Below are 24,441 nucleotides of genomic sequence, written 5' to 3' on the forward strand. Positions count from 1 at the left end.
CCTCCTTTCTCACACTGCAGACATCAGCAGACACACTAAACTCACAGAAAGGTTGGACGCAACATCACGGACACGCGAACAGGACTTAAACGTGTCTCCCAGCTCTTTATTCTACTAGATTTTTATTCCCACAGCGGGGACTGAATGTGACGTGACGGAACCGGACGAACTATAGCCGGCCGGTAAGTCAGATTTTATCTTCAAGTAGACGAAAGCTGATTTTGTTTTACAAACATATTTTGTCTAAAGGTGACATAAAGGAGCGTACTGGTTAAAACTCTCCTTTCAGGAAGTTTAGGACATAAATATGACACCACCGTCCTATAAATCTTAAAAGTAGGTGTTCCAGGAGTCAGTTCATATTTTAAAATCATTGAATGGAAGTTTAATTCCCAGTTTTCCCAAAGTGAATCCTCAGACCAGCAGAGGACCTAGTGGGGGATCTCAGTAACATGAGCTGTTTAGTTTAATGACTGCTGTCTGCTTTTGGTGCTCGGCCCAATGAAAGAATGCTATGATTACAGGTTTCACCCCAGTTCTCCTTCCACCTACAATAAACAGCTGAAACCCTCAATCAGACCCGCCAGGATCTCATAGCAGCATCATCGTGTGGGTTTCTGTAGTGGAAATCTATTCATGGAAGTTTAAAAGAAAAAAAAAGTTTGCAAGCATCCTTCTTGGCTGCAGGATCCTGGTTGAGGTCGATCCTCTTTAGCAAACAGAAACTGGACAGAAAGTACAACAAACAGGTGTGCTCATTAGCAAGTCATTTCTTTGCAGTTTTGGAAGCACGTGGAAAATTTTCAGTTTGGAGCTGAAAGAGGCAGGAATAATGTTGCCATAACAACGACGTATCCTTTTTAAATTAAACACATTTGACATTTGACGTTTTGTGCGTCGCCATCCTGATTTAGCAGGATGCTCTGGTGCCTTCGAGGTTGGAAATCAGAATCGGAGATTTTTTTTAGTCTGATCGGTCAATCTGAAACTCAGAAATCAGATTTTTGGATGTTGATCTAAAGGCACCATTGGCAAGCAGCAATAAATCAAATCAGACATCTTCCTCTTCCATGTGGCACTTTTTACTAAATAGCTTTGAAGTTTTTAGTTTACGAACATAAAAAAGTATATTAAAGGTTTTTGAGACAATCAGCAGATCAGATCCGTCTCAAAACCAGAAATGGTGCTTGTTGAGTTGAAATGAAACCGTTGTGATTTCTACTGAACATCCAAAAAACAGACCAAAATCCATCCTGAACCCACAAGTCATCCCTTTTTCAGGCGGACTAAAATAGAGTGCACCTTCAGCTGATGAGTCCCATGTTGTACGCGGGCGAGATCCACAAACGTGGTGATGACAAACAGGCGGGAAGTATGTGGATGTGAGGATGCCCCCGCTCCGCTCTGCTGTTTTCAGTCCAGCCTGCCTCACATCCATCATCATCTCAGCAGCAGCAAACTGTTGACTGCTGGAAGGCTAGAAGATCTTCCAGAACATCAAGCTAAGTTAGCAACTTTCTGGAAATTTGCAACTTGAGTGATGCTCTTTTCTGTCAGTGTAGTTAGCAGAGGTGCGACCAAGTCACTGCTTTGCGAGTCACAAGTAAGTCACAAGTGTTTCCAGTCAAGTCTTGAGTCAAGTGCAAGTCAAAGACAATCAAGTCCAAGTCGAGACCAATTAAAGTCAATGATGTGGAAGTCCAAGTCCTTAACTTTGAAATTTTCAAGTCATAATCAAGTTATCTGTCCAACTTCAATTTAATGACCATGATAATAAATAAATTCCAGAATTAAAGCTTCTTAAAGCTTCATTTATTTGCTCAAACAAGCAGGAAGTGCAACTGAAACTGATTATAAACAAAGTGCTGCTGCATTTAGCATTTCAAGATCAAACCAGAACGAAGAACGATTCATGACTTTTGTCCATGTCAAATATGCTCAAGTCATCATCTAGTCAACAGATGCAAGTTGATTCAAGTCTCAAGTCATCAGCGTTCAAGTCCGAGTCAAGTCATACGTCTTTATAGATTTGATCAAGTCAAGTCAGAAGTCATTAAAATAACGACTCGAGTCTGACTCGAGGCCAAGTCATGTGACTCGAGTCCACACCTCTGGTAGTTAGTTAATGAAGAGTCCGGCAGCTACTTTCTCTCTAAAAAGGCCTTTTCGCTTTTAAATCAGCTTCATCTTGTTTCACACGTTGCTGCCGGCAGCTTCCGCTGGTTCCTGAAGTGTCTAAAGGGGTTTCTAATGGAGCCTGCTACATTTCAGAAACCAAACGATGACAGTTGCTGTGGCTTTTCTGAAATAGAGAGCTGGGGGGCGGGGGGTCTCAGGGGCACATAAAGATAGCAAATGTGATTCCAGCTGCCTCTGTGGCCTCCCATCTTAATGATGGGTCGGCTGATTTAGCCGAGAGATTCTCCTCAAAAGGCTTTGCGCGACGGATCGAGTTTCAGGTCCATTGTTGACGTCGAGAGCTGTTTTCTGCTGAAATAAACAGCTGATGGGGATTATACAGCTGTCATGTGCTCAGAGGGGGTAGGGTGCTCGGGATGGGGTGTCTTGAATATGTGTCAAAGTGTGTCTGAGGTCATCTTTCAGATTAGTCTTGTTTCTCGTTGAATACATCTTTGATCTCTGTAACTTTTGTTTCATTTGATTTGATTCCAAACTTTGCAGACCTGCTTTTCCAGTTTTGCTTGTGTTCCCATCAATTCTGCACTCTTCCTGTTTGGTTTCTTTTCTGTTTCAGGGCTCGTTAAAAATTACGGAAGCTCATATTTAAATGTGAAAGATCTATACAGTGACACGCATATACTAAAGAAAAGATATTCAGGGTAAAACTAGATCAGGTACCAGGATGTTTCTTTAATTATACAAGGAAAATATTAGTTCAGTGAAAAGGGAAAAGACTCAAATTTGCATCCTTTTTCATCCATCCATTTTCTGTCAGTAAATGGTTTTAAGAATTATGAACCTAAAACAAGCCATTTCAAAAAAATTCCTTTTGTGATGTCACATATGGGGAAATTAACATGGAACCATCTCTGATACGCAAGAGAGAGCTGAGTGACCAGCAGCTCTACTCCGAGCCCCTCCCGAGTATCAGAGCTTCTCAGATTATTGATCATTTGCACCTACATCACCTGATAACGTGGGTCCACCATTGTGGACATCAGCAGTGAATTACAGGAGTGTTGAACAAAGGGCTAAAGTGGTGACTGAGAGAGCTTTTTACTAGTTTAAGGGTAGTTTATACTTCTCCGTCTGCATTGTATGGAGTCACGCAACGCCTTTATCCATCGTTGCAAAGGTTCTCCAACAGGCTCGCAATAACGGACGAAGTAGAGCCCACCTTTCTGAACATCCGTCGAAAGCAACAGAGCTTGTGATTGGTCAGGATGCAGCTTCCATTAACTTCGTAAACAGCAACCTTCCCCCTCAAAAAATAAAAAGAGAGCGAAACATACTGTATGTAGCGAAGAACACGGAGCAGACTGAAGAACGCCTTGTGGAAAAAGTGCGATAATATTAACGTTAATACACCTGCGACTGAAGGAGTACAAAAATATGCAGCAAACTTTATTCATGTCAGGAAGTTGCGTGAAACGCGAGTTTAGAGGTGGAGACTGGATGAAGAAGTGGAGGACAAATTTGTCCGTGTTAAAATGTCTCTGAAATACATACCGGTAAACACAATATAAACATTGGAGATGTAGCTGCATTGATGGCAGGACAACCCAGAAAAGCGCTACGCTCTCTGCTGTCCTGGCAGAGAATTTCTTCATAACACTGACGCACCAACCAAAGAGTACATCACTACGTGTGTGGGTGAGTGAAAACCAGCTAACAAAGAAGGCTAAACGTAGCCTTTCTTCTACTAGTTCAGTCAGTTTCTTTTTTGAAGAAGTAGCGCACCAGCTTCACCATAGTGTCTGTTAATGCAGCCAACTGCTTAGCAAACGATTTCCATTTTACTGTGAAATCAGCAAAATAAAAGCAGTATAATGCTACAAGCTAGCTTGTTTTGGACAAGCTCAATGGAGTGTTAATGGATGTAAATGGTTCCTTTGACATCTGTCGTGGCGAAAGAGGCTTTCCCATGAGTCGTGTGACATCACGTGTAAAGGGTCCGTAGCAGCCTGAGAGGGGGATGGGTGGGCCTGGCCAGCAACAGTTTGTCTTCTTAAAGTGACAGAGCCCTTAAAAGGCTCATTTTGGAAGGTACTGAAATTGTCAAGAATAAAACTGCTGAAATTGCTTTATGTGAGAAGGATTTAGTGCAAAGAGCTCCATGAACATGTTTAGTATCGACCATAGAACTATTATAACTTAAGGGAAAAAGTCATAGTTTATCCCCTTTAAGTGACCTGAAGATTACCTCACCAAAGCAAATGAGGCTGACGAAGAGGCACATTTGTGGTAACATCAGGGTTTGGATACAAGGAAGAAACAACCAACCAAACAGAGGACAACGTGTTACTGACAAAAATTTTCCCAGAGGAACAGTAAGATGTGTGTTTACATTAGAGTAGACGTGTGTCAGTAGGCTTGTTGGTGTGTGGAGGCACAGTGAGTGATTAAAGACCAGGCCTGCCACCAGCTTTCCGAGAGGCTCAAATCTCATTAATTACGCTGCCGACCACACGGCTAGGAGCAGCTGCAGCTGGTTATCGATCCACCAATAGGTCGGAGCTTTTCACTTCCACTATCTGCTGCAGGAACAAAGCTCCACTCAAAAGCTCCGTGCTCGTCTCACGTGTAAATTCTGCTACTATCGGATTCTGGTACTGAAACAGTCATAAAGGTTTTACAGCACTAGCCAAGCTTTGCATGCTGCAGCTGTTCTGTGGACAGTTTTCCACCAAATGCTCATTCAGAAGTTTCAAGGTCGCTATTTCCAGATCTGTGAAAATAGCTGAGACACAGGTGGGTTTTGTTACAGCCTCTTCAACTTTATTTAAAGTCATTTACTGCAATTTAACTAAAGGGCTGAATTCAATCCTCCGTGTTTGTAAAACATGTACATGAGCTATATATGTAATAGGGATGTGAGAACTAATAGATGCATGTTGATTTTATTTATTATTAATTATTTGCAAACATGTTTGTGCACAAAGTGTTTGGTAGAATAACCGTACATTGATGAAGTTTTGAGTTTAAACATAGCTACATCGGTTTATTATGTGTTTGTACCAATTTAAAATGTGACCCATTGAAGAGTTGCATAGAGTATCTGCAAGTAATTTTATTTTGTTCAAGCTTCTGCTGTAAAAATACCAATAAAAAATACATGGTTATGTTTGTTTGAAGATTGGATTTCCTGCAGACCAGGGCCCACAACCATCAGGACAAGGTTCCAGTACAGTTCAGTATGTTTTAACCCTTTAGTAGCCTTTCATTAGTCAACTCTTCCTCCGCTGCCATTTCTGCTGTATAGTTTTATCATTAGTGACACCTACTGTCCAAAAGGAAAACTGCAGCAGCACCACTTAAAGGGATTAGGGATGGACAATATATCGGCATCAATATCGGTATCGGTTTGATATTAACAACCGATATTTTTTCCATCGTCTCCATTTATTTGCCTGTTTCAGAGGGTGGTGGTGGTGGGGGGTGGGGTGTGTGTGTGTGTAATTGTTTAGTCATGTGAACAGTGAATGAAATCATCTCAAAACCGTGAATGTGTGTGTTGTGTGTACATAATAACGTAAATTCAGCTTTAATAATTTTCATTCTATTCTAAATCTGCTGATATTAGAAGCATTAATGTCAGTTTATCGGTATCGGCAAATATCGGTTATCGGCCACAACAGGGATCTTAATATCTGATATCGGTATCAGCCCAAAAATTTCATGTCTGTGCATCACTAAAAGGGATACTTTGCAACTTTTTCATATTTTTTAACCATTTTCTTGAGCCAGTATGTGCTAAAGTGACTCTTTACAAAGTTGACGAAAGGCCACCTGCCCCTATCGCCCCCTGTGGCCAGAATATTCCACTTGCAACTTCAGAGTTGCCGGTTCGGTCTGTTGGGACAAAAATGGAGCTGACATACCTGGCGCTGCTGTCTGCTTCCAGCACGTTTCCTGCATGTTTTAGATTATGAACACTCCTGATTTGTTTAATTTAGTGATAAATCACTCCTGTAAACACTAATGAAGAATGGAGAGAAAATTCAGCTGTTAGATTAAGGTGTTAAGACAAACGCACATCAAGGAGATAAGTTTTGCTTTCAGTTCTACAAAAGGACACTAGGGGGTGCTAAAAGAAAGCCAAAACTGCCTAGTTTCCCACTAAAATGAGCACCGAACGCTCTGAAAGTGTTCTCCGCCTTCATTTTTTGTACGTACTTCTATTTTAGGAAAAAAATTACATGGTTTATATTTATAACCTGAATAAAACCAGAGATGCATCGATAAGCTGGTTTGTGATCCTAATAAGCCGTTATTCAGCATGATCGACTTAATCAGTGATCCGCCAATCTGAAGCTCAAAAATAATTTTTTTTCCATAATCCATGAACACACGGTCGCAAAGTAACAATAGAAATTAGTAAATGTTTCCTGGCCTGTGAACTCACCATTATTCATTCCTTGTTGGCATTAACAATAACAGAACATGTGGATGTTTTTTTCTTCCAGAAGATTTTTCAAGTTAATCAAAAACTTACTCGTTATGAGATCAATTGAATTTATAAAAAACATTCAAAAATCAGCCCTGAAAACTGGAATTTGTTCATTTTTTTGTAAAAAAAAAAAAAAAATCAAAAATCTATTTGCTGCTGAGCAACTAAGAGGTTTAAACAGCAAATGTCTTGTAGTTAATCCTTTTAAACTTCCAGACCAGATAAGCACAACCCTGATATACCTTTGTTTATGCCCGCACGAGATTCTGGCTATTAAATAAATGAGTTTTACAATATTATATTTAGGAAGTTTCTTTCACAGATTACTGGGTTCACCCTTTGGCCACATCTAAGTGCCCAGTCATGACGTTTGCACATAAGCTTTAGTGGCCATTTTTTGAGGCCTCCCCTCAGGAAATGACTCCCTAAGAGCCAAAAACAAGAGTGGAAACTCCAGCGAGCTCAACGTGGAGACATCAGGACTTTTCCAGGATCATCCTGTGACTGTGTGGGATGCTCTGGAAATCCCTGTCACGCGTACTCTTCAGTTTCCTCCCTCCAACGTCCCCGAAGATGACTGAAATAAAAGAGATCAATTACTTGATCCTCTGGCTTTGACGTACTCCAAGGATCATTTAACGAAAATAATGCAACGTTAATGTCAGCAGGGACCGTTGTCTGATTTTAGTTGGTGACGGTTCAGTCGTCAGGTCATGGTAATTCAAAGGGGTTTGAATGAAGGCAGCTGGACTTCTTTGGTTTCTTGAAGACATTTTGCTTCTAATCCAAGGAGCTTTGTCAGTTCTGACTGGAATATAGGAGGGTTGTTGCTTAATGAGCAGAAACTACATATGAATACCCCTTCTCCCTACTCCCTGAGTAGTTGTTGGAGTCGTTAGGCTTTATTGTGTGTGAATGGCTGTATTGATTAGATGCAGAAGGGCATGATCTAGACTGAAACTGTTTTGCTAAAGCTGCATTTTTAGGTTCCTGCATTTCATCAAAACCATCCCCACACAATAGAGGCCAGCTGTGTGCAGAGAACATGAAGCCAAAGCAAATGACTACCTGCAGGCAAATATTCTTTGGTGTAACCGTGAGACACTGTCCTATTTATCTAGCGATGGATGAGTTTAAACGTTTACTTTAACCTTGGGAAGTTTAGGTTTAACAGTAATGGCTGAGAACAGAGAGCTTCTGTATAATTTGTCACGCTGTTTGTCCAGCCTTCTTTTATTTGAGCTCATTTTAGCTCTGACACTTGCTGTAGTCCAGTTAGTGGTTTTCATTCAGATTAAATGAGTAAAACATTTAAACAAGTACAGGACAAATCTGTGTTTGATATTCAAACATGACCAAATAGCAAAGAAATTATGATAAATTGAGCAAAACTATACATGCTTTATTTTCCTTGTTGTTGTTAAAATCTGCTGCATGATTTACATTTTTTAAATCAACTAGTTGAGCAGTCGTGTGGCTGGTAGAAGACGACCCTGTATGCAAATGATCAGCGACTAAATAAAAGGATGCCCTCTGCTACTCGCCACCTTCTCCTTTTCCACAGCTGTTGTGTTCTTCACTGTGGAAATCTATGTCAGATGCTTTATGCTGGTTTTATATTCCTGGGATTATGTTGAAGCTTCAGATTATTATCTACCCTATTCAGCCAGAGGGCTGAAAGACACCTGTTTTCCTGCACCAACAACGCTAACCCGTCATACTTTTGTGTGACAGTTTGAGGTGGGCTGAGCGCAGGGATGTCTAGATCCACAAAGTCCAACTCGAGATCCCGGAGTCGTTCCAGATCCAGATCCCGATCAAGATCCCGTTCTTCTTCCCAATCCAGGAGTCGCTCCCGGTCCAGGAAGCATCGCTACAGGTAGGAAGGATCTTGTTTTGCTCGGATCAGATTAGAATCAATTCAAAAAATTCTTTATGTCACTTAAAGTTTCACAAATGGAAGTGATAGGATGCTTCAGGGTGCACAGATGGTCGTTTTCTGATGCGTTGGTGCGTTTTTTTAAAACAATTTGCTGCATTAAATGTGAAATGCATGGATGAAAACAACATATTTATGTTTAAGAATGCCAATAAGCTTGTGCATCATTAGCTTTTCTTGTGATCTTCTGATTGACCCCTGCATGACCTTGTTTCCTTTAATCTTTCATGAGCTGAAGCAGGACGTGAGTCGGACTCAGCCTAGGAGGAAATGAACGCTAGAGAGAGGGTTTAGGGTGAAGCAGGCAACATTAGTGGGTTCCTTAGTGTTGGAAAACTTTAGAGAAGTCCTTAATGAGAGAAAAATATCAAAATATTTTTCAAGCCTTGAATGAAGAAGGCAGCATTTGTCTCGGCTGCTTTGGCTGTGAAGCTGCCTTGGAAAGGGTGGAATGTGTCTGGGAACAGAACGGCGATGCTTTTTTATTTAATTATTTAATTTTTTGCTGCTTTTGACTGAACCGCTGTAATAAAACACACCGTGGGTCACTTCCTGGCTCCTCGTATGAAAATTAGACAAGATAAAATGTAAAATTATCTTTGTTTGCTATTGGAAAGACTATAAAAAAGACGTGGATGGAATCGAGTGGTTTACTTGTCATGAAAATAACCTTTTGTATAAATGCAATTTTATAGCGATCCACGTAGGAACAGAAAAACAAACACGTTTTGCTTGAATCTGAATCAACAAGCATTTGCACGGAGAAAAAAGCTATTATTCCACAGAAATACGGGAAAAAGTTGCATTATTCTGCAGAAAATAAACAAGGAACCCCAGAAAGTTGATGTGTTTTTGCTGTTTGTAGAAATTCAGGCCTTTGCATGTATTTTTAAAACTATTCCTTCCCACTGTCTCATGCATATAGCAGCCAATTATCTCAGTGATTAAATATACCAGTCTTCAGAGGTCAACGTAAAAAGTTGAAATCGGTGTCTAAACCAGTTTCTGAATGCTCTTTAATCTGGCAGAGACAACTGTGTGAGTGGCAAACATTGAGTCAAAAGGATTTTTTTTTCTGCCTTCAAATGGTTCATGTGACTCTGTGCTCCACCACAGCTGTCCAGAGTATCTGTAGCTTGTGCTGTGAGTAAGCAGTGCTGCTCGGTGCGCTGCAGTCGCTCGGTTTTCCAATGAAAACACACGCCGGGTGAGTTACGTGCTTTTATATGGATTTAAACTGTTACTTTCGTGTGCTATGGTACTGTTTTGCTCCATCGGTGTGATAAAGTGTTCTAGAGAATTATGCATGCAGTGTGAAACAGTCAAACATCAGCAGGAGTACTTCATGCACAGATAATAGAAAACGAAGCGGTTTGATGTCTGCAGAAAATCCGAAACACCAAATTTAAAATTATATCGTTGCAGAGTTAAAATGTGCATCCAGTTTAAGTTTGGTTTCCTACTTTAAACAGTGAAGAGATAAAACTTGTTAAATGTTCTGCTGATACCTAGGAGTATCAGAGGTGCAACAGAGCCCCCATGTGGACATGCCGGAAACTGCAGCCTGGCCGAGAGAGCCTATAAAATCCGTTTTTATCCTCTCGCTGCTCCTTTGTGGGTCAACCTCTACATGCAAAAGCACATGTTATATACAAACATATGCTTTATCGCTTTTGAGTGATGTACAGCCACTGGAAACAGCTGATTTAGTGCTTTTGTTTTATTATAGGTGTTTCATATGTTAGAGCTATAAATTCTGGAGCCTGTTAAACGAGTTTATTGAGGTTTTTTTTTATAGAATTCTTTTGCTTTACGTGAGTTTTTATTCCAAAATGCATTTGTCCTCATAACATTGATGTAATTTTTTAAAGAAAGCATCAGTTTATTTTTTTTTAGTTTTTTTTTTTTGCACAGTTTCCATGTTAGTTGGCCAGCATAACAGAAAACTACATCTGACCAACAAATAGGTGAAAATTTAAAGGAAAAGCCATGAAACTTAGTGATGGTTATTCGTGTCTTTGAAGCTGCTCTTGGGAAATGGAACAGTCATCAAAACCATATGACCTCAGTTGGTGTTTTCCTGACAGCGGTGGTGAAGACATGGGTCATCAACATAACATAATCAGCAGCCAGGAGTTTTCCTAACCAGACAACTCAGAGGCCACCCGTCGTTTTTGCAGTCGTGAAAGATTTTTGTTGCCTTGCTTTAGTTTTTCTAAGTTATCCACATTTGTTCTTTTCTTCAGTGGTTAAAGACTAAGTTCACACCTTTTATTTTAACGCAATTACAGTGGTCTCTAGTGTAAATGAATGCCTCGTGAGGGCCTCTGGCGCTCCTGTTTCAGGAAGTAGAATTTAGCCAAAGGAGAGGTGATCAGAACACGGCCGGTTTTGAGTCTTATTTCCTGATTTTCGGACATCTTGCCTCTGATTGGCTAACAGCAACAGGACTCTACCACTGACTCCATTTCCTTAGCAACTTTGATTTTTTTTATCACCACAAATAACACAAGCCTGAAGGAGTTAATCTGTTGTGGTGTTGCTAATGCTAATGATCAGCATTTACTAGCCAAGATGTACTCTGCTCTCTCCTGGATGCTAAATCGACAACAGCCTTCCTCGTTGCGAGCCGAGATGAGTCCGTGAATGCAAATGTAACACTGTGACATGCAGTCAACTAGCTTTTCGAATCCAAACGTTTTCCCGTCTATTTTCTATCAGCAGCTAATGCAGGAAATAGGGGTAGAAGTCTATTTTTACGTTTAGCCTGCGTGTGAAACTCAGAGTGACAGGTCATTGTTCATAAATAACAAGTTTCTTAGTGACCTCGGTCTTTAACACACCAGCAGCTCACTCCTGCTGCAGCTGCAAAATAACTTCATGGGAAAATTAAGAGCGGCACAAGGCCAAAATGATTATTATTAACTCTAGCTCTTTTACAGCAGGTTTATGAACGCTGCCATGTTGTATTTTTGGAGCCAGAGTCGGCTCACTTGGAATATTGGGCTGAAAGTCCCACTTACCCTCCCACACGGTCGTGGTGTTTACTGGGAACATTGTAGGGTATTTTGGCTCTTTTTTGGGATACCATCAACCCACACATTTACCTGTGTTGCCCATGGATGCACAATCGGTACTAGTTGTTCCTCTCAGTAAAGGTGACTCTTCGGGTTTTGCAACATGGGAGAAATTTTGGACGAGTTGTTCTGAAACTGCCATCTCGTTACTGGGACGCTGGTGCAATGACAAATAAAGCTTCTTGTATCTTGTATTAATGACAAGAAGCGTCGTCCCAGCACCAAAAAAACAACTTATATACTTACTTTTCCAAATGTATGTGTTCCGTTCTTAGGACGTAGCTAGCTTGTATTTTGCATACTCTATCTGACTGAAACCACTCAGTGACCTTCTGTGCGGACATAATTCATGCAAATATTGTCCTAATATCATAAATTTACCAAATTCTGTCACTGCAAAAGTCAAAGATTGAGCTTCCCCCCATTTTTGTCCGAGTCCGTTTTGAAATTTCACCAAATTTTGTCCCCCCCCCCCCCCCCCCCCCTTATTCTCTTTAACAGCTCTAGGTCTCGGTCAAGATCTCATTCTCCATATTACAACCGAGAGAAGAAGTATCCCAAATCGTACCAGAACTGCCGGGAGTTCCGGGGGTATAACCGCGGCTTCCGGAGGCCCTATAATTTCCGTGGCCGAGGAAGGGGCCAGTTTCATCGTGGACGCTACCAACGCGGTGGCGGCTATTACAACAACAACAACAACAACAACAACTTTCGGCCAAACTGGAAGAATTACAGACAACACTCTCAGAAATACCAGCAGCAGCAGCAGTTCAACCACTCGCGTGGACGATGGAACAATCAGCAGAAATGCTCAGGGAGCCCCCCTCAGGGACCCTCACAGCACTCCGACAGGTCCTCATCGCCTTTATCCAGACACTCGCATCATTCTTCCTCCTCCTCACACTCCCCTTCTCCAAAACGCAGGCCAGCCTCGCTGCTGGTGAATCAAAACTCTAAAGATGTCAGCGAGCAGCATCTGGCCTCCAAGGAGGTCGAAACGGGAGGAGTCGGGGGCGGCGAGGAGGAGTCGGTGGAGCATGTTGGGGTGTTGGCAGGAGATGCTAGAGAAGGTGCAGACTGTGGGAAAACTGAGAGGACCTGGCAGAGACTGACGGACTGCAGCAGTCCAAAGAAAAGCAGCCCTGCTATTATTGTTGGTCAGAGCGGCCAAACTCCCACTCAGTCTAGTCCCACTAAAACCTCTAATGACATGAGCAATGGCTCCATCTTGTGGGAGAAGGTGTCTGGTTCATCCTCAACCAAAAAACCCTCCAATGAAGGTCTGAACCCGATGCTGTCCAGCTTTGACATCTTCTCCTCTGAGGAAATCCTGGATGGAGACAAAACGGCAATCTCCATTGCCTTCAAGAAGTGAGACCAAGAGCCTCTGCTTGCGTTTTCTCTTAAACCACACAGTGATGTTATGTTTTCTTTAATCTTTTGTTTTTGTTCTTAAGGTTCCTGGAGGAGCAAAAGAGAAAAGCTAAATGTGTTAATCAAAATGACAAGAGCGTGGAGGCAAACGACACAGATTCTGAAATGGAAAAACGAAACGGGAAAGCCTCGGCGCTAGCCTCCGAGTCTGTGTCCAAAAGGCACAAGGAGAACTCTGAGAGCGGAGTTTCTCTGAGCAGCTTTTTGAAAGCCTCCCCGTTTTCATCTGCTGAGGTGGAGGAAGACGATGAGGTGGCCTTCAAACACTCAAAGTCACTTTACAAAGAGTGGCATAATGGTGATGAGTCCTTAAAACCAAAAAGCAAGGTCACCCATTCAGCCCAGAAGCTGTTTGAGGAATGCTTCAGCAGGTGGCAGAATGCAGCCTACACACAGTTTGCCCTTGGTGACCTTGGAGAGACCTATCTGAGTGGAAAGCAGGATAAAGCCACTGCTGCTGCCCTCGCTAAGAAAGAATCGGAGGGAAAATTTACCGACTTGTTCCCAGAAATTAGCTGTAAAATAAAAAAGACGGTTAAATCTCCGTCTGGCGCTTCATCTGAACCGCCGCTGAGACGAAACTCCGACAGAGAGTTGTTTACAGTCAGAGGGGAGGATGAGCCGTTCGCGCCTTCAAGAAAACGGGATGCAAAACCGAATGTCCGGATGGATTTTCTTGGAGATGGTCTGATAAGGTGAGCACGACTAGATTGACCTAATGATTCATTTTCATTGTTCTCTAAAGCTCCGTTTCTCTAAAAGTTGCAGCATGTGTGAAGTGTAATCTAAAACACAATGCAAATGTCTGTAAATTACTGAAGCCCTGAGCTTCTTTGGAGCTGGAAAAACCGTGTAGGGTTACTTTTAAGACGTCTAACTGATGTACAGTGCAGCAAACAAGGTTTGAATCCATGATTTCATTTATAATCCAAACCAACCTGGTCTGATGTGAGATAAGGGTAATTGGTGAAAAAAAGTGAAGAAGTACCAAAACGTTGGCTAAACGATCTCAAAAAGCAACACACCTTGACCCGAACAAAGAATCCGGAACACCATCTAAACCACGTCAGGCCTCAGTTGGTTAAGGTCAAGGTCAGAGGTCATGATTCAACAACAAGAAAGAGAAAAGAGGTGAATAAATGGCACCAATGAGGGAGTTTTAAGCAGTGGCGCCCCTAAGGAAAAATGGTGGCCACCCCACTGGCCTCATCTGGCCACCCTTATGGAAATTTTCTGGGGGCACCACTGGTTTCAAGGCCAAAACATTACAAAGACACATCTGGACTCACGAGTAAAAGGTGGAACTATCTGAAAGGTTTGTGTCTCGTTCCATCTGGTTTAAAACTAACACAACATTTCAGGAAAAAACAAAACTAACAATTAAACATGGTGGTGGTAGTGTTATGGTTTGGGGCTGCTTTGCTGTTTCAGGAGCTTTGACCCTAAATATGTTGGAAAACCCTCCAGTCAGGCTGAATTAAAATAATTTTGTAAAGAAAAGTGGTAGAGAACTCCTTCACGGCGATGTCAGGGACTCACAATTAGTTAACACAAAGGCTTGATTAAAGTTTTTACCTCCGAAATGTTGCAACACATTCTGGCTGATCTTAACGACTTGTGTTTTAAATATTTTTTTTTACACTTTACACAGTGTCCCATCTTTTAAGGAAACCGGCTTCGTCTTCTGATTTCTTGGCTTTCTCTCCAAAGACACTGAAGACTGTGTTTTTATCATTTCAGCTCTTCACATATTTTAGCTGAGGAGCGGCAGCTGTCTCAGGACCTTGTTCAGTCCTCAAAAAAACAGCAGGAATTTCGCTCCATCTTTCAGCACGTTCAGGCTGCTCAGCCACAGAAAAGCCCCTCTGAGCTTTTCGCTCAACACATTGTTGCCCTTGTGCACCACGTCAAAGGTGAGTAACGTGTGTGTTCTGAGATGCAGGAGTTTGCTGGTGCAGAGGTGGGCTGAAAACAGCACCTCACTTCTGATTGGCTAACAGAATGTGTTCAGCCATATTGCAAAGTCACTATCATCAAGACACTCTCCGCTCTCTCCCCTTGCTGAAAAAAAAACCTTCCTTTGGGTGGGCGTGAGCCAAGATGGTCGAGGCCATGAATGCAAATTCACGGTGGGACAGTGTGACATCACAGTGAATGGATTTTCAAATCCTAGCATTTCACCATCTATTTTCTATCAGAAGCTAATGCAGGAGATGGGTGTAGAAGTCTGTTTCATGTTCAGCCTGCATGAAAACCCCAGAGTGACCAATTATAATCATAAATAATGATTAGTATGAACAATTCCAATCTGGTTTCAGACCACAACACAGCACTAGTAAAAATCACAAATGATCTCCTAATGGCAGCAGACTCAGGCCATCTCTCCATTCTGGTTTTACTAGATCTAAGTGTTGCATTTGACACCATTTCTCATGACATACTTCTCAAAAGATTAGCATCTATCGGCATTAGTCACACATTCCTAGCCTGGTTCACCTCATACATATCGGATCGTACTCAGTTCATTCAACTTCAATCTCAGTCTCCTAGTTCTTCCCCGGTTACTGCAGGCATTCCCCAAGGCTCAGTTCTAGGCCCTCTTTTATTTATCATCTATTTGCTCCCCCTTGGGTACATTTTCCGCAAATACAACATTGATTTTCACTGTTATGCTGATGACACCCAGCTGTACATTTTGTCCTATCCAAATGCATCCCTTCCACCAATCTCCCTCTCTAACTGTCCATCTGAAATTAGATCTTGGCTCTCTCAGAACCTACTTAAACTAAACAGCAATAAAACGGAACTCCTACTCATTGGCACCGCTTCTGTTTAAAAAAATTCTCCCAACTTCTCTATCAATATTGACGACTCCACAGTTCACCCATCCTTACAGGTAAAAAGTCTTGGTGTCATACTAGATGGTACACTTTCATTCCAATCTCACATTAACCATGTTACTCGAGTCACATATTACCATCTTCGCAATATCAACAGACTCCGTCCTTTTCTCACGCCTCATGCGGCTGCAATCCTCGTTCATAGTCTCATCACCTCTCACGTTGACTACTGTAATTCCCTTCTATTTGGTCTCCCAACTAAATCCCTTCATAAACTCCAACTTCTCCAGAACTCTGCAGCACGCATCATTACTGGGACCCCCTCAAGAAATCACATCACTCCTGTTCTTAAAAACCTACACTGGTTGCCAATAAAAACCAGGATCATATACTACTTACATTTAAATCTGTGCATAGCATGGCTCCACTTTATCTATGTAATTTACTAACTATTGCAACCACTTCCCGATCTCTTAGATCTTCATCTGCACTTCATTTGGTTCAACGTCGAGCTCGCCTTACCACCATGGGGAGCAGAGCTCTTTTCCATTATTCAAGGCACACCTCAAAACCCACTTATTGAAACAAGTTTATTCCCTTTAGACCTAGACTTTAGAATTGTTTCAAATTGTTATGTATCTTTTTTGTTCTTATTGTCCTATCTAATCTCTGTTGTTTTTTGTTTTTATCTTTGTAAGGTGACCTTGGGTTTGAGAAAGGCGCCCTCAAATAAAATGTATTATTATTATTATTATTAAAAAAAGTTTTTTTAGTCAACTACACCTTTTAAAGAATAAGTTCACAGAGAAACATTAAATACTTTTTCTATATGAAATATAATCGGTCACACAACATGGTACAACAGGTTCAGGTTCGTGTTATTTGTGGAGATAACACGTCAAAATTACACTTTTTACCCTAAAATATAGGAGGCAGCATCAAAGTCACGTTGCTTTTAGCCAATCAGAAGCAGGTGTTTGGATATGAATATTAATGAGTAAGACTTGAAATCCTGCTGTTTTTCTCCCCCATTCACATGACAGAGCTATAGCAGTAAAAATGCAACATTTGTGGCTGTGGAAATGTTTTTAATATACATACATGAACCACAATAATGTTTATATATAATAATATAGTTGTTCTAAGATGGCCCTGCATGAACTAGCTGTTAGCCTGTCAATCCAGTCAGAGCCGCCAATCTGAGGTCATGCAAAAAGGTCAGATATAAATGTTTAATTTTCTTTTGTTTGAACTATTAAGTCATGCAAAACCTACCTTCTGCATCATTTTGGACAGCCGTGTGGGTCTTTACTGCCTCTATAAACCCTCCAAATGAAAAAATCCATCCATCAGTTTCCTGTCAGTGTTTGATTTTAGGAATTATGTGCCATTACAAACCATTTCCTAAACTCCCCGATTGTGATGTCACACTGAAATTAGAATAGAACCACCCCTCACCTCTCCAAACTTGAGGAGCAGCGGCTCTTTTCTTCGAGCCCATCCATGATATCCGAGCTTTTCGGTTTATTTAAGAAGGTTGTATGTGACGGAAACAGGTCGGCTGAGCCGTATTAAAAGATTAACGCTATTCGAAGTGTCTCGGATCCTCCTTCTTTTCATCCACACCTAACATTGGATCATCCAGACATTATCCCGAGCAAACCCACATACACGCATAATTAAATTTTTATTGTTTGCCCTCTCAGCCCAGCACTTTCCATCGTCTGGCTTGACTCTAAACGAGCGATTTACCTTGTACCAAAGACAAGCTGCAGAGAAGGAAATGATGAAACCAAGAAAGAGCCCAGAGATACACAGGTAGAGTCGCCTATTGAGTGACCCTCTCACCTTCAGTGTGCTGTGGCTTCACGTCTTCTTTTAAACAGCTTTCAGGTATTTCTTTCACCTTTCTGATCTGATAATCATCAGACTTTAACGGGCTATTAGTTCTCATGCTTGGTGGAGGTCAGTTTTGGTTGCCAGCAGTTTTTGCTTTTTATCTTTTTGGCCTTTAATTTATTTTTGGCAGTTGCTTGACCGGTTCAGCTGGCTGTTGCTATGGCTCACGTGAAAACCTAATATTCCTGCATTAACTGTGCTTCCTCCCCACAGGCGAATTGATGTGTCACCAAGTGCTTTTAAGAAACACCCTCAGCTTTTTGAGGCGATGAAAAACTCAGAGGATGGGACATTCAAGGTGACTGAACATTTTGCTCTTTGACATTTTTTGGAAAGACAACATCAGAGAAACGAGCGAGCCACATGTCGTTAGACTACAGCCTTTGTTAAAGCCCGTGGCTTTCCACGAGGGGAAGATGGTCAAAGTCTAAGAAAAGAAAACAAAAAAAGGCACTTTGACCTTTTGTTTGTGGTACTGCCTCACACAGTGACTTATTTGTATTTTGGGCACTGGCCTGATTGAGGCTAATAAATCAAATATGGTCAGACGTGGAAGCCTCTGTGCCAGTGATGTCCAAAGGACTCTAACTGTCTTTGTAAGTATTCTCTAAACCATAATAGAATAAAAATATATGTCAGGGCCAGTTAGCACCAGTAGGAAGCCATACACACTTGTGCTTATATTTACATACCTTTGAGTCATCCATCACAATATCTTTGTTGATTAAACACACAAAGTCAGCTGTAAATGTAACATTTTATTGCTTTTCACCTAAATTACAAAGCTTTTATATTCCAAGGAAAACACCTCCAATGATTTCCGGAAGCTCATCTCACAGTTTGTGCTTCACAGATCTGATCTGGATTATACGCTGTTTTTTTAATTATATAAATGACATAAATTGGACAATTATTTATCAAGGGGGAGCTTAAGTCACACCCACTTACATCCAATCCAAAAGCCAAAAAATGAATGGGAGTCTATGAGCTGATAAAAGTTATTTTCTGATCCCGTTTGACATGTGACATGGGTTTAAAATAGGCTCATTTTCGACAGGCGGCAAAAGTTACTTTAGGTTTTGTGTGAAAAGACGTATAGGACTCCAACTACTCGTCTCATCAAACTGACATCATCGAACCAGACACAGAGAAGAAAAATGGCTGAGTTTAGCGAGAGTCACATCCATCCAAGATGAAAGGAGCATTAAATGTGGAGAAAAACACTTTAAATGTGGCCATGTGGTAAGTAGCATCTTCACTAAGGAGAAGAGCTTATTCAGGGATGTCATATATGCGACTTTGTAGTCTTTTTAGGTATTGATTTGTAGTTTTTTTTTTTTTACATTTTAGCAAATAAATCCCAAATTACGTGACGTGGTCGAAACACACATACCTGTAATTATCATTCAGGGCGTAAAGCAAAGTGGACCAGAAAATAACTTTTATAGCACAGTTCACTTTAGTCAGGAGACCCATGAGCTAACCAGAAGGGGAGGAGGCTCCCTATTGGAGTAAAAAAAACTATTTAACTGGACATTTGAATACAATTAAATTAATTTCCTATTCTCCATTCATCTTCTGTTTTAATAAGTTGTTTGAAACAGGACATTCTGAAAAGCACCTTATTTTTTTGTTGTTTCTTTTTCCAAAAGTTTTGTTTTGAAAAGCCAGAACACACCTTGTTGTTGAAGCTATGGAATCTAAACTGTGGAAATGTTGATGAAAAGTATTTTGATGCCATATGTTGATTCAAGCCTCTCCCAAGGATGCCGAAATCTCCCACGAGCACTTAAACGCATCAGTTAGAATGCGTGCAACTTTGATAAAAGTTGACTCTATGCTGATGATGGTGGATTGTTTAGCTGAGGTAAATCTGAAGTTTTTATCAAGTTAAATGTCAAACATTTATTGAAAAGCTGCTTGAAAATCAAAGAGAGAAATATTTTTTTCATAAATAAATACATTTTTGAAGGAAACTTGAAGGAACTTGGCTCTCTAAATGCACAGGTTCAGTTTTTCTATCACTAGGGTTTCCGTCGAATTGACTTCATTTTCTCCACACCAGCTTGGCTAACCCAAAGTCTATCCACGACATTGTGTTTATTTATTTATTTATTTATTTATTTTTTGTTTAATTTACTCAGGATGGTGGACAAAAAGTGAAGGGTGACCCAGTGGATCTCCGTCTGGACATTGAGCGCCGTAAAAAATACCCGACACATGACCACAGTCAAGATCAGGGAAGAGATAATGGAGATTCCCCAGACTTTAGCAGAAGCAGGTCTCAGGAAAGCTTTTCCAAAGGCTGCAAGATAATGAAGTGCGTGCAGTTGACTCGCACTTTAATGAAGATGGAAACATTTGTTCAGCTCTTGGGTTAAATATGTATAAATAAATTTGCTTTTCTTTTTGCAGAAGAAGTGATAAAAAACGCTCTCGCTCCAGTTCATCATCATCTTCCTCATCCTCTAAATCGCATAAGGATGATAGTTTACCTCATAGTAATTCTGAGTCAAAGGATGAAGTCTTCAACCGGGCCTTGCTTGGCCAAAGAGAGTCACTGGGGATGAGTGAAGGACACCGGCCACAAGGAGAATTTGTGAGTTTAATCAGGATCACATTTTCATTTGCACAGATTCAGTGTCAGTCATTTTATTCACGTTTTGTTTAGTTTCAGAAGATACAAATCCGTGGAAGAGGTTGGAACAAAGGCGGAAATCAAGGAAACGGTTCTTACCCTGTGAACAAAGCAGTACAACCAGAAAATGAGAGCTGGGACCCAAAATTTACTCCCAAGAATAAAACATACTACTTGGTATAGTTGTTTTCTTTTAGATGCATCTGTTTTAAAAAATATTCTATAAATATCAATTAGGTCCCCTACCTGCTCAGAAACATGTAAAATTACCAACTCTTCTCCTTTGTTTGTTTTTAGCACGATGATAGAGAGTCCGCACAGATGGACAGCCAGGAGCGAGGTCGGGGAACTCTTCATGGGCGAACACGATTCATCATCCGTAAGGCCACTGGGAACGCCAGCACAATCACCAAATGGGCCCATGATAAGTTCCAGCCAAGCGGGGAGCAGGGTGAAAAGGAGGAGGAGGAGGAGGCAGACCAGAACCACAAAGAGGAAGTAATAAATGGACAGAAAACTTGAGCAATGAAGACATCTGCTGCAAGATCTTAATACTCTTTGTCTTCTGAGTATTTTCATTTGTTTGTTCTTTTTCAGAAACCTAAAAACCCTCATATACATATATATTATATATAATATATATGCATCAGGAGAAGCAATAGACCCGTTTCCACTATCAAAACTTGTGGGTAATTTTACCGGACCTTCGTGGTATGCGTGCCTCCTTTTCACGGGCCCGACCAGAAAGGACTATTTTATGAGGCATTTCAGGATTCAACCGAGTGACTGAACTAGGGACTGAATGCCCGGTGGTCGTTGGGTGGGACTTGTAAATAACTCATGCTGATTGGTTGTTACTCAGTACGAAATATTATCAGAAGACATCGCCAAACAACCAGCATTTATAAAATTTAAAGAGTTGACGTGACACAGATTGGAAGGAAAAGACAATAAGCAGTGTTGATACTGCTTTAAAATCACTGTTTGTTAACTTCTAACCCTGAACAATGCTGCAGAAATCCCCCATAATGCCGTATTTCACGCCACTGTAAAAAACATCCCTTCTTCTGGTTATTGACTGCTGCTTTTTTCGGTCATGCAGCTGCTCTCCCCTTCCCCCAATAGATGAAATTAGGGCATACTTTTAACAAAAAACCAAGCAACCTTTTTAAAAATGTTATTAGAGTAACACTAGACAGTTTTCTGTTCCTCTGCCCTACTGGTTGAAAGTGGAATTGCAACAGTCGTAAACAACCCTGCTGTACAAGAAGCTAACACTAACATGAGCCAACTGATACTGAAATAAATCATTAAGTAAAGAGATCCACACTGTTGGAATATTATTACTTACAAGATCTGTAGAAACAAAGCCAGGTCATCATTTGTCCATGATTTTGTAGCCTCCTTTAGCTCCTCAAACTAGCATAGGCCAAGCCGATGTTCATTCTGGTTTTAGCTCTTTGCTTTGCCTCCAAAGACAATACTCTCCTACTTTTACTTCTAGGCTCCACCATGATGCCAAAAGAAAAAGCAAATTTCTTGTTTTTCTTCTTTTTATTGATGATCAGTGAACTGTAAATGCTAACCGCTAGCATTACAGCTAATGACCGGTAAGCAGGTCAAGAGCTCTCCCTAAAGGGCTCCTAGCCGCCCTACGCAACTATCAAGTGTGGTATTTGGTCAGCAGAAGGCTGCAGAGTGGTGCCAGATATGAAAATGGTCAAGTTTCCGACCCAACAATCACTTCAATCAATGTTAAAACTCTAGTTTAAAGAAAAAAAAACTATTTAGTGTTACTTTAATGTTTGTGGATGCCTTTTTGCGCTGATCAGATATGTCATTAACTGCTGAAACGGTTGCAATATTCTGATGTCTTGAAGTCCTGAAGGGGCTGATTTTGTTTGGAGACACGAGAAAGGACCGAGTTATCTTTAATTTTCTTCGCCGCCCCCTCCACCCCCCCAGAGATTTCTCAGAACTCCTGAAGTGAAAACACGGCTAATGTGATTAGTAGAAGCACTGTTGAACCCTCTCGGGCTCAAAATGCGTTTTGATGAAAGGACGAACAACTAAGTCCTTCAGGGGTATTTCTGAGTAAAAAAATGCTCATGAAAAACGAATGTGGAGTCACCTGGTAGGTAGGGTTTAACGTTGCAAATCTGCAACGCCTGCCTCCAGAGGGTTAAGGATGAAATTAATGACAGTGAACTTTTTCCTCTTTGGCTTGAGCTCGCCTATGCAGAATTGCTGTAATTATTAGCTGTTTTTCACCAAGGGTGCGTAGAATTTACGAGTTTTGCAATCATACAGATTTGCGTGAATAAATGTTTTCCAACCAGAATAAATTGTTATACATCACATGGAATAAAATATTGATATTTACATCCACGAGTTTGAAAGATGGTGTTTGAACAAGATCAAAATTACAGAAATAATAAAGTCTAATTTTCACGGCACAATAAAAGACCCTGATTTTTACAGTGGGACCAATATCTACAGGGTCAAAGGTTACACAGGTTGTCATTATGCAATATTTAATTTAACAACTGTTGTATTCTGACTATTGTTTTACATTTAACATGGTCTTCAGTAAAATATTTCTTTTTCTTAACACCATTTGATGATTAAAATAGCAGTTTCCCTCTGATGGGCTTATTTAGAGCTTTTTTATCACTTGGCAGGGTTGGAGTTTGACTCTTAAAGTAAATGTGTGTTTGTCTTTACAAATTTAGACTTTCAAATATTCCACGGGTGATTGGTAAATTATGTAAAGCCTTTAAACTCAAAAAAATTAGTTGCTGTTTTTTTTGTATGTAGTTTGTAACGAAGACAATACAAGCTTGAATGCTTATTGTTCTGTCCTGTTTATCTTTTATAGAGGTAATTTAATTTCAAATTAATTGGTTGCATTGGTATTTTAGAAGCCTGCGGATTGAAATGAACATTTATCATTTAAATGACGGCCTTTTTGTGGGAATATTGGGCTTTTATTTGTCTTTATTTTCCTTTAAGATTTTAAATAAAAGAGACACTAATTGCTTTAATGCATGATTGTATTGTCTTATTGCACCAGAATATAATGTGATTTTGATAAACTCAATATTATAAGGGCTTTAATAAATTATGTATTGATGTGATGATTAAAATTGAAATTCTCACCAAACTTCTTGATTCATCTCTCATTTCTTAAAATGTTATTTAAAAAAAACAACTTTGTATTGTAACATTTTTAATTGGTCAAGTGTCTTAAGAGCTTTTAGAGACTTTTCTTCAGAGTTACTTTCAGGATAAAGGACCGTTTCTTAAAACCTCTTGAAAAAATTCAGAAAAGTTTGCCTTCTTGAAATCAAAATGTTAAGATAGTAATGGCTTAGGACTCAAACGTACAGTACGTTCAGTGTTCAGTGTTTAAATTTAGATTACTAAGATCACAAACGTGCGATGTTTAAACTGGATTTGTCAGATTCCTGCCTACAAAGACACAGCTTTTTGTCACAGAAATTTCTTGCGTGTTCTCGCTAACTAAATTTGCTGCAGGGTGTTGGAAAAAAAACATCTTACCCTGGTATTGTTTTATTTATTGGCTATTTAGGGTGAGAAATAAGGTCAATTTCCCAGAAATTACATTACAAGTTCATGCTCTAAAGCCTTTCCACTGGACGTGAAACGTAGCATATAAGCAGCATTTTACCCACAAGCTCCCTTCCAATCGGACATGAAACCGGAGCAAAGGCGGTCCATGCTGCAGGTCCCGCAAAGTTACCATCATGGAAAATTCCAACACTTCATGTGAAGTCCACATGTATCCAGAAAAGGTCTGTGGTTTATTTTCTGTTTACATCAGCTACGAAAGTTTCACAGGAAATGACCTACGTTTAACTGCACGTGACTTTTATTTTGAAAGTTCCAGATATTTTACACTGGCTTTGTGTTTGACTTCCTGTCTGGCCTGATCTAAACTGTGGAGTTTGACCTATTTTGGA

General features: G+C 40.5%; 1 protein-coding gene across 2 annotated transcripts; it reads left to right on the forward strand.

Annotated features, from left to right (window-relative positions):
* Positions 1-23,621, forward strand: thrap3a (thyroid hormone receptor associated protein 3a). Of its 2 annotated transcripts, XM_015950075.3 has the most exons (11): positions 1-182; positions 8,366-8,510; positions 12,149-13,018; positions 13,105-13,776; positions 14,822-14,994; positions 17,628-17,739; positions 18,034-18,118; positions 19,965-20,140; positions 20,236-20,419; positions 20,492-20,635; positions 20,756-23,621. In XM_015950075.3, exons 2-11 carry the CDS (start codon positions 8,389-8,391, stop codon positions 20,978-20,980), a joined length of 2,763 nt encoding a protein of 920 aa, XP_015805561.3. In that variant the 5' UTR covers positions 1-182; positions 8,366-8,388; the 3' UTR covers positions 20,981-23,621. The 2 variants fall into 2 exon arrangements, with proteins under 2 accessions (XP_015805561.3, XP_015805562.3); XM_015950076.3 differs by lacking the exons at positions 1-182; positions 8,366-8,510 and adding an exon at positions 8,523-9,777.
* The last annotated feature ends 820 nt before the right edge of the window (positions 23,622-24,441 follow it).

Source organism: Nothobranchius furzeri, chromosome 5 (assembly GCF_043380555.1).
Source record: "Nothobranchius furzeri strain GRZ-AD chromosome 5, NfurGRZ-RIMD1, whole genome shotgun sequence".
Lineage (NCBI taxonomy): Eukaryota > Metazoa > Chordata > Actinopteri > Cyprinodontiformes > Nothobranchiidae > Nothobranchius > Nothobranchius furzeri.

Excerpts from the sequence above, each read along its gene's own strand:
- thrap3a (XM_015950075.3), top strand. The coding sequence starts at position 8,389 with ATGTCTAGATCCACAAAGTCCAACTCGAGATCCCGGAGTCGTTCCAGA. Across the intron at positions 14,995-17,627 it reads CCTTGTGCACCACGTCAAAG|CCCAGCACTTTCCATCGTCT; the intron begins GTGAGTAACGTG and ends TTGCCCTCTCAG. Across the intron at positions 17,740-18,033 it reads AAGAGCCCAGAGATACACAG|GCGAATTGATGTGTCACCAA; the intron begins GTAGAGTCGCCT and ends TCCTCCCCACAG.